The sequence below is a fragment of the Watersipora subatra genome, chromosome 10 (assembly GCF_963576615.1).
Source record: "Watersipora subatra chromosome 10, tzWatSuba1.1, whole genome shotgun sequence".
Classification (NCBI taxonomy): Eukaryota; Metazoa; Bryozoa; class Gymnolaemata; order Cheilostomatida; family Watersiporidae; genus Watersipora; species Watersipora subatra.
Window position 1 is genome coordinate 44,795,198 of NC_088717.1, and position 15,391 is coordinate 44,810,588.

Here is a 15,391-nt window from a genome sequence, read left to right on the forward strand (position 1 = left end):
AGTGGTGTGAGTGAGAATATTAATTATTCAGAAGTGTTGCAGTTTACCTCGCACACTACTGTAATTGTTAAAGTTAATTCACATCAGTAAAGTTCATACGGAAGTCAATAAAAATGACTAGTAGAAGCTTTGTTACTTGAAAGCCAGCAGCCTAAAACCCTTCGTCATAATCTAACCAAGCTAGGAAAGGTTTAAAGCTAATTTTTGATCAGTTAATGCTGAGGCACTCAATAATTGCTCCGTTTCCGGCAATGATTTGTTGGCATTAAACTTTTACAAGTTTCTAGAGTTTTCAGATATTGTTTAAAAATGCCTATTTCCTAACAAAAACAGTATTTATAAACTTTTGAATTAATGTGGTATCTTTTAACTAAAACAAATTAACGTTTTGTCAGTTATTAAAAGAAAATTAAAAAAAAAAACGCTGTAATTTATTGATTTTTTGTTTGCTATTGTTAATAGGCACCAACTGCATAAACTTTGAATGAATTTAAACTGTGTCAAAGAAGAACAGCATTAAATTTAGCAAAAACGTTGTGCACTGAGGACATCTCATATATATTGAACTATTCTCCTGTAGCAGAGTTGATATCATTATATACTTTCCAAGTTAATTAAGACTGAACATTTTGTAGGCTTCTTTCAAGTTTTTTAAATTGTTCTATGTAACCGCCTTCATCTACGTTTTTTAAATAAAATATTTTAGTAAGTAATAGTAGAGCATAAGTAGGAAATTATGAAAATAATCATAATATCCAGAATGAATAATAAAACAGACAACAAAAATCACATCTCTCTGATAACCAAACTTTCAAACTCACCTGAGGTTTTTACAAAATTGAATGCTTTTTATTGCTAGCAATAAATATTTCTACATTACATATATATAATTATATATGTAATATTTATTTTATTGGTAGCAAAAGTTCAGCTACCCACTACAACACTTATTTACAACAAAAAGCTAACATTTCATAATTTGTGCATCACTGCATTATCTCATCAAAAATGTAGATGGTGACACAACAAAGGCCGTGTCAATGAACACTTCTTTTGTCATACAGCTTGGTGACCCCACGTAAAAGGGCACTGCTCGCAATACCGTATTAAAAACTTTCCACAAAGACATTGTTGCCAGTGCTTCGACTGACGTGTACGAAGATAACAGATTTGCTATTAGCACGGTTCATTGGACAAGTCTGTAGAACCCTTTTAGGATAATCCTTTTTCATTTGACTGTCACACTTTTAGCTGCGCTGAAAGTGTGCTAAGTAAAAGACAGATTTCACAGCGGTCAGCCATACAGACTTTAGCTGCAATGCTTTACAAGCTGCAGGAAAGCCAAGGCATTGTCCTTCTGTTTACAACAATAGTCATTCAATACTCGGTGGTAAGTTTTTATATCTAGTTCTTTGTTAGTTACATCACTTCTTTGTCATGTACTAAGTTGGAGAAGCCAGAGGGATGACGAAACTTTGACGAAATTTACCATTTTTCGATTTATTGACTATTTCATTTACTAGTAAAATTGGAGCAAAAATAACTTTTTGATTCAACACCTACTGCAGCTGTTTTAGTGCTTGCGCAACAGAAAATATACCACATCTATCTTGAAATCAACGTATGTAAAAAAAGTTTGAGAGATATGTGTTTTGAACTGATATCTTAAGTTCTCCACATAACCTTGCTATTAATTATTAGATGGTTTTAGTATGGCTCAGAAAAGAATAAATAAGCACTGAGCATTTGCTGACGCGCATCATTCTATTTGGAGTGAGTAAAGCTGGAAAGTTTCCAAATATCAAAAGACTAAAATATAGTTTTCTCCATTAAGTTTTTGTAACCATATAAGCAGCAATAGTAATCGAAAAAATGTAGACTTTTGGCAAAAATGAAGTAGTTTGCATACTTTTGCAACTGGTATGAAAATCCTTAACTCCATGGAATTTTCCTACATTGTTAAGGTTTCCTCATGAGCTGATAAAAATAGAGAGACTCACTTTTGACATATGTCAGCAACTCTCCTCCAATAGATGAAACATTTCAAAGCTATATAAGAGTTACAAACACGTAGATGTAGTATTTAAATATAATGTTTATTATTTAGATGTATTATTTGTTATTGTAAATACATGTAGATGCATTTTTTTCAAAGATATGTGTATTTTCCTATTCCATCAGAAAAATATTTTTACATCGCTAAGCGAAAACCTGGCAATATATACATTAGTAGTGTTGTTATAAAAGTACATGCGCATAGCAGAAAAAAAGATAAGTTTTTGCTTGTTTTATATACAAGTAAACTAGACAACTATAAACGTTTTAATTTTTTGCAGTTTATCTGACTTTAGCCTATTTACGCGTACAAACATTCAACTGCTCATGGAATAAAAAATCACAGTTTCTTTTGCGCACAAAAATATGCCCAGCTTTTTCTGGTGAATACTCATATGATTTCAAATCTTACATTGTATAAATAAGGAGTACACAGTCTGCTGATCTAGGATAATAATAGCATTTGTCACACCAATTTAAACAATTTTTAATCTACTATTTGCTGCCACTGTTAGTTCTCACATATGCTATTGTAAAGGTTGCATCATTCAGCCTCTTGGAGCAAACAAGCATTTACTATATAGACTGCTGCAGAAATATTCTGAGAGCCTTGTAAATTTGATCTATTACTAACTTAGTATCATATAACATAGCCTAAGTGTACCAAACATGGCTCATAAGTTTAACTTAAGAAACCATATCTAAGCAAAACCAAACATAATATATTGCAATGGAATATAGCAAAGTGTAAGGTAAAATACTGTAAAACCTCTAATTGAATGCCATGGCACTCTATTTTTCAACCCTTCTCTGATAGTAGTAGTTAATTTAAAGTGGTGTTCAAATAGAGGTGGCATTCAATTAGAGGTTTTACGTTTACATAGCATAAAATAACAATACAACATAATGAAACATAATAAAGGATTGTCAAAATTAACATAGTACAACATAACATGACATATCTAAAGAAAACAAAACTTTGTATAAAAACCTGAAACAGTAAAAAAAGGTAATGTGACAGGGTGCATTGTAATATAGTATGGCATGATGTAACAAATAATAGCATAAACATAATCTAAAATAATGCTAAGTAATATTAACTGAAACGTAATGTAACGTATCATGACGTAACTTAACATAACACACTGCTAGAAAACACAACACCACACAAAACAACAAAACATGACACGAGTTAAATGTAGCAGATTACACCATAACTGTAACATTTCATGCTATCAACAAGTTAGCTGATATTCCATCTGACAGCCATCAAACAAGGAGTGGCACAACAGTTTCAAGTCTAATGAGGAGTCTAAACTACAGCTTTCTGCTATCACGGGTTATTATATTTAGTCATCCAGGTTGCAGCTCAGAAAAGTCTGGTTACCAACGGGTCCTGTCTGTTTTGTCTGATCTTCCGATAATCAACTTGTATAAAACTGAGCAAGATTGCAAGTTTCACCATGATTGGCTGACATCTGGCAACAAAGTCAATAAGTTTTGGAAAGTTTTTTAGACACCTTTAGATGGAATTTTTTCAGCTTTTAGTAAGTAATCAGATACTATAACTGTAGTTGGATAACAAGTTACAAATTGCTCTACGATTGAACTAACTGTTACTTAAACAGTCACTCAAGGATGTTAGTCATACTATAGTAAAACTTACTAATTGAAACTATTGCCTATCTGGGAAATCTTAAAGACATTAAGCAAACCGTAGCTCTTACTTTTCTTATAGCCTCAAGTCTGGAACTTGATCATGTCAGATCATATCTTGCTTAGCTCTAGAATTTCATTCATTTGAACATCCGTAAATAATCTAGCAAGGAGATCCTTGTATAATTAGCAATGACTAAGCGTAACCAACACAAGCTACCACCTCTGGGATGAGCGCTACACTTATCCTGATTAATACTAACATAAATTAGCTTTGCTAGAAACATTGTTTCGATCTACACTCCTTTAGTCGCTATCTGACAGTGTAAAGCTCTTGAAAGTTGACCAACCATGAATTCCATGTTCAAGCCTCATTGTTTCTTGGCACTCTGAAAAGTGGCAGGCGTTTATTGCGGTGCCTTTGGAGTTTTGAAAGCGTCTTTTTCGTGTGAGAATTTGATAGACTAAAACACCATTTTTAGTTAACGGGAGTTCGATACAGACAGTTAGCTTTCTCAAACTTGTGCTTGAGTCTCGAGCTAAACAATGATACTGACAGTCTGCTTATTTAGAAAAAATTAATGTTGCTCAATACTGTATTCCTGAATGCTCGCACGACTTGAAATAACTCTATATCAAAGTTGAAAATATCTTTTTAGTTTTGTTTGTGATAGTAACAAAGAGTTGAGATTTTGGCAGCGGTAAACCTCACATATTCAAGCAATGCAAAAATAATCTTGTAGTTCATTGGCTGCTGATGGTGCCAATAAAGATCTAAGTAAGCATTTTCTGTGATCTCACCTTTTGCCATTTTCAGGTCTTTTGCTTACAAGTTCTCTTTAGGACATCTGACAAAAATCTCCCCAATGTCTACTCCTAGTTTTGATGGTTACAAAGCTTACAGAAAGTTCCAATGTGTTGCACAGATTTTACCATGAGAATTTGTCTGTAATTTTGTCTGTAGTAATACTGTGTGTAGTTCTATCTGTAATAGCAGTCAGCAGTTGAAGAGAGAAGAATTGAAAACTCTTATAGACATATATGCATTCTTAGTGTATCCCTCCGTTCTATGAAATTTCTTTGTTTTCGTTGTTTTTTTGTTTTGGTACCAATTTTGGTAAATAGTAGTTTACTAAAACTTTCCAAAAGAAAATCTTCAAAACAAATAATAAAATATATGAAAAGATTGTACCATTTAGCAAAACAACTATTCTAAACTAGAAACTTTACCAAAAACATGTTTCATATCTTAGATAAAAAACCATTGTTCTGTTGCGTAATCTCCAAATACTGCGTATAACTTGAAAATTGTGTTTTTGAAGAAGTGTTTTGTTAGTAATAAGTGAGCATGTTTGTTTGTGTAAAAATAAAAAGATTTTTTATAAAGAAGTTGTGCAATGCAAACATCTGGGGTCAAAATATTAAGCACGTTTTCCTTCAACTAGCCATGGTCTATTTTGCAAAGATTGTGGTTGCCAGCATATAAAACCAAAATGCATAACCTCAAGGGTAATATTTATCTAAGAATTGCTTATTCAAATCTGAAAGCAAGCTGGGTCACTTCAAAGGGCCTACATTAGTTCCTTATAAGGTCATCCGCAAATTAAAGAAAGGGAGTAACCTCAGCAGTTGGAGCAACATTAGCTTTAAGCCGAAATAAAACTTATTATCTCTTAGTTTTATATTTGAGCATTATGTAAACCACAAGTGATGACAGACTTTAGTATTTGCATTTATAAAGAATTTGTTTTATTACTTGAACATTGCATAATTTATGAACATTATTAATAAAACTTTGCAAGAATATAATTCACATTCTTTATTGTAAAAATATTAATAGTGACTGCAACAATAAATTAGTTTCATAATTTTAAGTTAAAGCATCATAATTTAAAGCATATGAAACTAGCAGTAACATTAAAGAAAGTTTATTACATTTAAAAAAAGAAAATTAATGCTAATGGTAAAACATGTTGTCTCCATGCTACAAAATTCAGTATTATATATATATGCAGTAGTCAGCCATTTCAGTCTGAAATAATATTTTATCAGCTTTAGTTCAAAGTAGTTTTACTAGTGAGTAACAAGAAGTAGTAACGGAAGTGCATGTACTATCAACAAAACTATCAAAACACAACTTTGATACATTTCTTCAAAAATTAAAGTAATAATAATAGTGATAGTAGTATCTATAGCAACAGTAACAGCAGTAAGGAACACTAACAATAATAATAACAGTAACCGTAGCACTAATAGTATTAGTATTATTCGTGCCATTGTTACTATTACTATTATTATTATTTTTATTACCATTGTTTTTAGAATTATCATCTTAATAGTTATTATTATCATTATCATCAATAATTGTAATATTTTTATTATTGTTGATAATGATAATATAATGATAATTATAATAATAGTATTATTATTAGTATTATTATTAGGCTACTGTTATTACTACTATTACCATTGCTGTTACTATTAACAAAAGTAATAGTAATAGATAACAATCCATTAAACGTATGAAAAGTGTCCATGTGTATGAAAAATTTATTAAAGTATTATCTAGTATAGCTTTTTATTACAGATATTGACAAAAGCTAGTCACATTCTACTCACAAAGTTTTAAGACAGAAAAACAATTTTATTCCCATCACAAAAACAGGCTATTAAAAACTGACCAATCAAGAAGCTTTATAATGAATAGACTTGGTTTCACTTTGGCTGAGCTAGAGGAGTTCTAGACTAACCTGTATTCTTTAAAATGAAGAAATGAGGACAATCTTCGACAGATATAAATCTCGTTTAATACGCTGATCTAAATCCCATCCTGAGATTATCTTTATTTGATGATAAGACCTCTCGGTAAAGTCTTGTACGCGTAACGATAAACACGCCTGATCAAGAACCTTCAGCTCTGCTACTTGTCTTCTTACACATACCCTGTACTGCTGAGCTTATTGCTGAGTGTCATGAAATCTGATCTAGGGCTTGTAGTTGTCTTGAAATCCTACTGAATTCTGGAAAGCAATTGTCAGATTAGATTACACAAATAACGGAGCTGATAATAATGAATACCGTAACCTACTGTTATCACTGAGCTAGCTAATAATAAGATAAAAAATAATGTCTGGGCTAAAAAGATAGTTGCTGCTTGGATGATTGTAATATAAAACAGAAATCAAATGCATCAAATTCAAAGTAAAAAAAGATGTTTGCTAGGCACCTGCTTGATACATTCTAATAAAGAATCTATGTATATTTATTAATCCCCATAAATATATTTCCACCTTTAGGTTTGATTGGTGGCAGCTATCAATAACAAATACACGTATACCTAACTGCTAGTTGGCCTGCCAGTTTTTCAAACAATTCAGACTTTACCAAGTGTATGTACTCTCATGAACTTGCATAAACAAGTTTGCTATGCTGAACGCAGTTTTTTATGCAACAAAAATGTTACCAATATTGATGGACTAGACAACTTTTACAAAAAAGCTTAGTCATTGGAATTGCCCACATATTGTCTGTACACCACCAATTAATTGAGAAAAGTCACTTATCATATAAAATAACACTTAGGCTATAGCATCTAGTATTACAATCTGCGAGGTTGCTGTATTAATTGAATCTACTAAACATGGTTGAATAAGTACATTTGAAGGTACTCAGTCTAGAGATATTTGTGTTCAACCAGTTGCAAGTTTGAGTGATTCACTTTACTTTCAATTTAACAAAGTTAGAATCTGTCATTGTACAGTAACATAACTGTACACGAGCACTTTTCTAAAACGTTAAAAAAATTAATAGTATATATTGCTTGCTTATGAAAGAATGAAAATACGTTCAAGAAGTAAAAAAATTATTCTTATAATAACATTCAAAAACTTGACCGCCACGCTTTCCTCTGTTACACATCTCAATCTCACTCGCGGTCGATCGTTTTGGCAACGACTGTCTTATAACTTAGGTTCTATCGCTGACTTCTATGCAGCTGTTTCTTGTCATTTCTTGCCATTTATTCATTTGTTTGTGTTTTGTTCTTGCAACTTCTGTTATACTTACACAGGCAGCTATAGTGCGACGGAGCATCATCGACAGTCCTCCTCTCGTACCAGCTTTACCAAAAGCCACAAAACACATCATATTTGATGAGGGAGTTAAATTGGAGAACAATGTAAATTAACTATCATTATCCTGTTAATGCATTTTTGTTCGTATGCCAATGTGATCACGCTTTTGTTCAGTGACGCACTCATGAATTAATTTGCTGTATGCTGATGAGGGTAAGGAACCATGTGTGATTGCATTCTTATGTTTGTGTGTCAATGAACAAATGTGTAAACATGCTTTTTTATCTGATAAGGATGTGAATATTTATCAAATGTTGATATCTATCCTACAGTTGTATGACCAGAAATAATAAAAAAACTTTCCATTAACTACAGTTTATAAAGAAACATAAAGTTACAAAGTTATAAAGTTACAATTTATTATTGGGTTGATATTTAATTTTTATTAATAGTTTACAATTTATTGTTTCACTTTTTAGATTAAGGGACCTAACTTTTGTATTGGAAATAACTTTAAAATTCATTACAATGCATCTGCGGAACAAATAACTGATATTGGTTCTAAAGTTTTTGTGAAAATTGCCTAGCTCAAATATGATCATGGTCTAAGGTTTTGTTGTACGGAAGGTTTTTACAGATTTTTATGACTAATATAACACTAGAACAAAAGAAAACAGAGCCGGTTTAAAAATGTAGTCACAAGTTTAGAAACTAAATTTTAACCGGGTTATGGGTTATTATATCTTCATAATCATGTTTACCTTGTTGGAAGGTCAAAAGTTTATAGACTAATATGATTATGTTACCACCTTCTGTTTGACCAGATTACTATGTGGTAAACAATGAGATTACAATGGTTACTGTGTTTGGAAAAGCTTACACTTCCTACTTAAGCTCTATACTTGCTTCAATGATTAGATAACATTGTAAAATATGGCCAACAGAATACCACACATTAATTGAACTAAAAAATATTTTCCTTCCCCAAGATTATAGGTAATACTGAACATAAGGTATGCCTAGCTTAAAGGGTTTAGATAATAATGAGTATATGGTATGCCTAGCTTAAAGGGTTTAGATAATAGTGACTATATGGTATGAATGGGTTTAGATAATAGTGAGTATATGGTATGAATGTGTAAATTGAAGTTTTAAGTAATAATGAACATGAGATAAGAATGTGTAGTTTAAGGTTTTAGGTAATAGCAAGCATAATGTATGTATAGTTTTAAGGTTTTCATGTAATACTGAAATAGGTATGTATGTATAGTTTTAAGGTTTTCATGTAATACTGAACATAGGTATGGATGTATAGTTTTAAGGTTATAGATAATAGCAAGCATAAGGTATGGATGTATAGTTTTAAGGTTATAGGTAATAATGAACATAGGTATGGTTGTATAGTTTTAAGGTTTTAGATAATAGTGAGCATAAGGTATGAAGTGCTTTTTGTGCCAAGAGACTTTTCCAACACACAAAACAATAGATTGAGAAACACTGCTTAACTAAGGATTGAAGAGATTAACACTCATAATTCAAACTTGACACATCTTTACACTGTATTACTAGGACTTACCTTCTTACCACACTGTATTACTAAGACTTACCTTCTTACTACACTGTATTACTAAGACTTACCTTCTTACTACACCGTATTACTAGGACTTACCTTCTTACTACACTGTATTACTAGGACTTACCTTCTTACTACACTGTATTACTAAGACTTACCTTCTTACTACACTGTATTACTAAGACTTACCTTCTTACTACACTGTATTACTAAGACTTACCTTCTTACTACACTGTATTACTAGGACTTACCTTCTTACTACACTGTATTACTAGGACTTACCTTCTTACTACACTGTATTACTAAGACTTACCTTCTTACTACACTGTATTACTAGGACTAACCTTCTTACTACACTGTATTACTAAGACTTACCTTCTTACTACACTGTATTACTAAGACTTACCTTCTTACTACACTGTATTACTAAGACTTACCTTCTTACTACACTGTATTACTAGGACTTACCTTCTTACTACACTGTATTACTAGGACTTACCTTCTTACTACACTGTATTACTAAGACTTACCTTCTTACTACACTGTATTACTAGGACTTACCTTCTTATTACACTGTATTACTAGGACTAACCTTCTTACTACACTGTATTACTAGGACTTACCTTCTTATTACACTGTATTACTAAGACTTACCTTCTTACTACACTGTATTACTAGGACTTACCTTCTTATTACACTGTATTACTAGGACTTACCTTCTTACTACACTGTATTACTAAGACTTACCTTCTTACTACACTGTATTACTAAGACTTACCTTCTTACTACACTGTATTACTAGGACTAACCTTCTTACTACACTGTATTACTAAGATTTACCTTCTTACTACACTGTATTACTAAGACTTACCTTCTTACTACACTGTATTACTAGGACTTACCTTCTTATTACACTGTATTACTAGGACTTACCTTCTTACTACACTGTATTACTAAGACTTACCTTCTTACTACACTGTATTACTAAGACTTACCTTCTTACTACACTGTATTACTAGGACTAACCTTCTTACTACACTGTATTACTAAGATTTACCTTCTTACTACACTGTATTACTAAGACTTACCTTCTTACTACACTGTATTACTAAGACTTACCTTCTTACTACACCGTATTACTAGGACTTACCTTCTTACTACACTGTATTACTAGGACTTACCTTCTTACTACACTGTATTACTAAGACTTACCTTCTTACTACACTGTATTACTAAGACTTACCTTCTTACTACACTGTATTACTAAGACTTACCTTCTTACTACACTGTATTACTAGGACTTACCTTCTTACTACACTGTATTACTAGGACTTACCTTCTTACTACACTGTATTACTAAGACTTACCTTCTTACTACACTGTATTACTAGGACTTACCTTCTTACTACACTGTATTACTAGGACTTACCTTCTTACTACACTGTATTACTAAAACTAACCTTCTTACTACACTGTATTACTAAGACTTACCTTCTTACTACACTGTATTACTAAGACTTACCTTCTTACTACACTGTATTACTAGGACTAACCTTCTTACTACACTGTATTACTAAGACTTACCTTCTTATTACACTGTATTACTAGGACTTACCTTCTTATTACACTGTATTACTAGGACTAACCTTCTTACTACACTGTATTACTAAGACTTACCTTCTTACTACACTGTATTACTAAGATTTACCTTCTTACTACACTGTATTACTAGGACTTACCTTCTTATTACACTGTATTACTAGGACTTACCTTCTTACTACACTGTATTACTAAGACTTACCTTCTTACTACACTGTATTACTAAGACTTACCTTCTTACTACACTGTATTACTAGGACTAACCTTCTTACTACACTGTATTACTAAGATTTACCTTCTTACTACACTGTATTACTAAGACTTACCTTCTTACTACACTGTATTACTAGGACTTACCTTCTTACTACACTGTATTACTAGGACTTACCTTCTTACTACACTATATTACTAGATCCACTCTTATTACTACACTGTTGATACTTATCAACGATGTGTTAATAAACTATGTTTTCTAGAAAAGTAATGTTACTAGAGATAATTTTGAATGTTTGTTTTAGGACTCAGATACTTCTGTGCCTCCAAGACTAATACCTTATCTAGACGATGGTGTTGATGGAGAGAGTCGTAATGAAGGAGATGAAATTGAAAAAGCGGTTGGTTATTCTCTCTAAACTACTAACATCTACAGTATAACATGACTAACATCTACAGTATAACATGACTAACATCTACAGTATAACATGACTAATAACTACTGTATAACCTCTATATAATCTGATCCTTTATATTTTATAACTCTGTTGTCCGCTTTCAACATAATAGTATATATAATATATATAATAGTATTCCTGTAGATGGCAGCTTGATAATCTACTTGTCTAAGTTCTTGCGGTGAGATGCTTTGCAGGCCAATAGTCTTTTTATTTACAAGCCTGGTAGTCTATTTATCTGCTGCCTAATAGTTTCTTCTGTTTCTGTCTATCATTTAAAAAGTCAGCACTTCAAGTGTGTCTATATGAGCTTTAGCTGTGTAGCTATTTGAAGTCTAAAATTGTGCTCATCTGCATTTTAGCAGCTTCTTTTACACGTATCTATTACTTAACTAACTGCCTAGCTAGTGGTTGAAAGTCTCGTGAGATGCATGCGTTTGGTCGAATATTATATACATGTATGTCTTCAATCAATTTGTTTATCAAACACAATGTTGTTGTCATCTAAAAACCTGTTTTGTGATAATTTAATACTTTCAGACTAGTTTTATGATTAGCTCAATCGACTTTTTATATTTGTAAATATTGTTCCCTGGTTAATAATTAACTTTCACAAAATCTTATCCAAAAGTATCGACATTTTTCTACTATATGCGAGAGGTTTTGATGTTTGAGGTGATCTGATTGCTAGGATGTTTCAAGATTAAAATCTTTTAAACTTGATTGTAACTAAAACACTCTGATTAACAAATGTGCGATTATGAGATCTATAGTTAGACAGAGACTGACAGAATAAAGATGATGCAACTCCAACGCAATAGCTGGCATTAACTTTTGCAATGCTCACAATTAGTGACATCATTTCATAGTGATGTTACTTATTCCAAGTGTTGTAACCGCGATGATGTTTTGTTAATTCTAATCTTGAAACATCCTGGATGTCAGATTACCTCAAACATCACAAACAATTGCAAATAATAGAAAAATACTGATATTTTCTGATAAAATCTACTAAAATGTTGGGGAAGTTCATCTTTAAAGAGCAATAGAATTGATTATAGATGCCTAATCTTTGTAGTTGTTATATCTAAACGTAGTATTCATAATTTCATAATAGTTTTACATTTATAGGCTTACTGTATGCATGATAATATATCTTCTCAGGTACTTTTATTCTAAATCCGTGATTTTCTGCTAAAGACATGACACAATGGCTACATTACTTCAAGAATTTTCTTGCAAGCACCTGTCATATTTAATAGCCTATTTAGTTTTTTTGTCAAGCATATTTTTCATGGCCATAGATCAGAAGTTTTTTTAACCTAACAAAAGAGATTCAGCAGATAGTAACTAAAGCTAAAAATATCCTGAATAAGAAAAGTTGAGAAAGCTTATCACTAAGATTTAAAAGAGTCTTAGGTTCTACTGCTCAGTATTAACAAATTTTTCTTTTTTGCAGTATTAATCTATAAAATGAGTTATTCTGTTGGTGCAAAATAATTACTCAGTATTTATAAGCAAAACAACTTAATCTTTAGTTTTTGGCCCGCAGTCGGTATCATCATTAAAATATTGCGTGTATTTTATTTGCATTTTTATGTTTGAGGAACCACAGTCGTTTACCACTAGAATAACAGGTGGTTAACTCAGCATATATCTATCTCTAGTCACTGCACCTGCACAGGCTCAATTCTTTTGACTAGTAAAATTTATATCATTAGATTCGGGTGGAGCTGTCAATAAACTGTCATAGACATATTTTATGTAATGAAGGCTCTCTGTCAATTTGCGGATATTCTTTACATGCCAGCAACAACAAATTTTATTATGTCATTAAATGAAAACATAAAGTCAGGCTTAAAATGAATAATCTGTAAATCTAGTGCGCTAAATTTTGATTAATTTTAATAGCATGACGGACAAATCAATGTTTACTTTGCACGCCCAGTTGCAAAATGTATTACGGCTTGTTTACTACTCGTAAAGCTATGAACTGTAAAAGGTAAAGACAGCAGAGTTTTTTCTAAATTTGAAACATTTATTCCCTGTAACAATCTACTTTACATGTACTCTTTTAGTTTAGTGAGCTATGTACATAGGAAATTAAACTATATATAAATATTTAGATAAATTATATACATGTGTATAGAGCTAATGTAAAATGCAACAGCCATATATATTGGCTAGTTTTATATCATGCAGACTTCCGTAGTCTCTCAGATTTAGTTTGTCAGTACAGTTCAGATAAAAATGTATATACACATACTATGATATGCTATATATATATAAATGGTACTAGCTGGATGGCTGCCGTTGCCTGGGTGTTAAAAATTGGCTTATAAACATTAAAAGGTAATGTAGTTGCCTGCCACTTGCTATTAGCCTGGCACATGGCCAATGGATAATTTGAGTAAGCTTACTAATAAGAGCTAACTAATTGCTCTCACAAATGAGCACACATAAGATTATGCCGCCGCTCTCCTTGATGTTGCACCATCACCTTGTGTCGTAACGGAGAGTGGTAGCATATTCGTTTCAATATATCGACATGTATCGCCGAATCAATCCATCAAGCTCGTGTGGTTGAATTGGTAAGGCATTAGACTGGCAGACAGGAGAGTCAGAGATCAAACCCTCTGCGATACGGATTATTAATCTAAAATTTTAATAGCTATAGCTGGACAAACACAAAGTTTGAGAAGTATATATAGAAGAAAGATACCTAAATTTTTATCTACTTTTAGTTTGAATCTAACCCTGAAGAAGCTACTCAAAGAAGGAAAAAGAGGAAGCTGGATGGAGAGCGATGGCCTAATGCAGTTGTTCCATATGAGTTCAGTCAGACTCATGGCTATTCAGGTAATACGTTACTTCTTCTCTAATAATTTCTATTTAGAATAAATGCTATTTGTCAACTAAATACTTTTCTTTTGTATTAAATTTGTTTGTATAGAACAATAACTTCATTTTAAATAAGAAGTTAATTTTTCAAGTTATGTCATACAACAGTAATAATACTAAAAAAAAAAGGGTAACAGTTAGCCAATTGTCAGCCACTTTAGATATATCTTATACTGTTGTTTGGCCTTGTCTAGTTTTAAAAAATAAGCATTTTGTACACAATTCTAAGAAGTGTTTCATGTTTTTCATATGTTCTTTGATTGTTTTGTTAAAATCTTAGTAATTGAAAAAAACCATAAAGATTATTGCAGATAGTTGTGAGTTTAGTAAATAACGTGTTTCAGTTTTAATCAACTGTTTCTAATTTCTAGTTTTGATGTGTAATAAGCTAAACCAACTGAAAATTACACCCCTCAATAAATATTAAAGGTATTCACACACAAAGTAAATAAATATTGATCCATTTTATCAAATTTTTATTTGTAGAACCATATAAAGAGAAAATACGACAAGCAATGAAATGGTGGTCTGATTCTACTTGTATTAGATTCCGAGAGGATAACTCTGCTCCTGTTCGACTTTCTATAAGCAACATTCATGGGTCTGTTTTTTGAACAAAAATTATGTAGTGTTTTACAGTCAACTAAAGCTATGCATAGCTATATAGCTTTATATAGCTAGACTATATAGCAATATAAAACTATATAGCTAACATCATACCTATTGTTATATGCATACCGAGCTGTGTTCTCTAGCAACAGTTCAATTCATTCTGGTAGGCTTTATTGGGTATAAAAGCAATAGCAAATGCATATTTCAATTTGTTTTTAAACATTTTTATTGAAAATTGGGTTTAAAGTGTT

General features: G+C 31.8%; 1 protein-coding gene across 1 annotated transcript in view; it reads left to right on the plus strand.

The window, feature by feature from the left end:
• The first annotated feature begins 1,264 nt into the window (after positions 1–1,264).
• LOC137405776 (MAM and LDL-receptor class A domain-containing protein 2-like) overlaps positions 1,265–15,391 on the plus strand; it is a 39,324-nt gene continuing 25,197 nt past the window's right edge. The window contains exons 1-5 of the mRNA XM_068092168.1: positions 1,265–1,390; positions 7,781–7,888; positions 11,475–11,570; positions 14,372–14,486; positions 15,015–15,129. Of these exons, the coding sequence (XP_067948269.1) occupies positions 1,319–1,390; positions 7,781–7,888; positions 11,475–11,570; positions 14,372–14,486; positions 15,015–15,129 (506 nt within the window). The 5' untranslated portion in view covers positions 1,265–1,318. The remainder of the gene's footprint in view (positions 1,391–7,780; positions 7,889–11,474; positions 11,571–14,371; positions 14,487–15,014; positions 15,130–15,391) is intronic.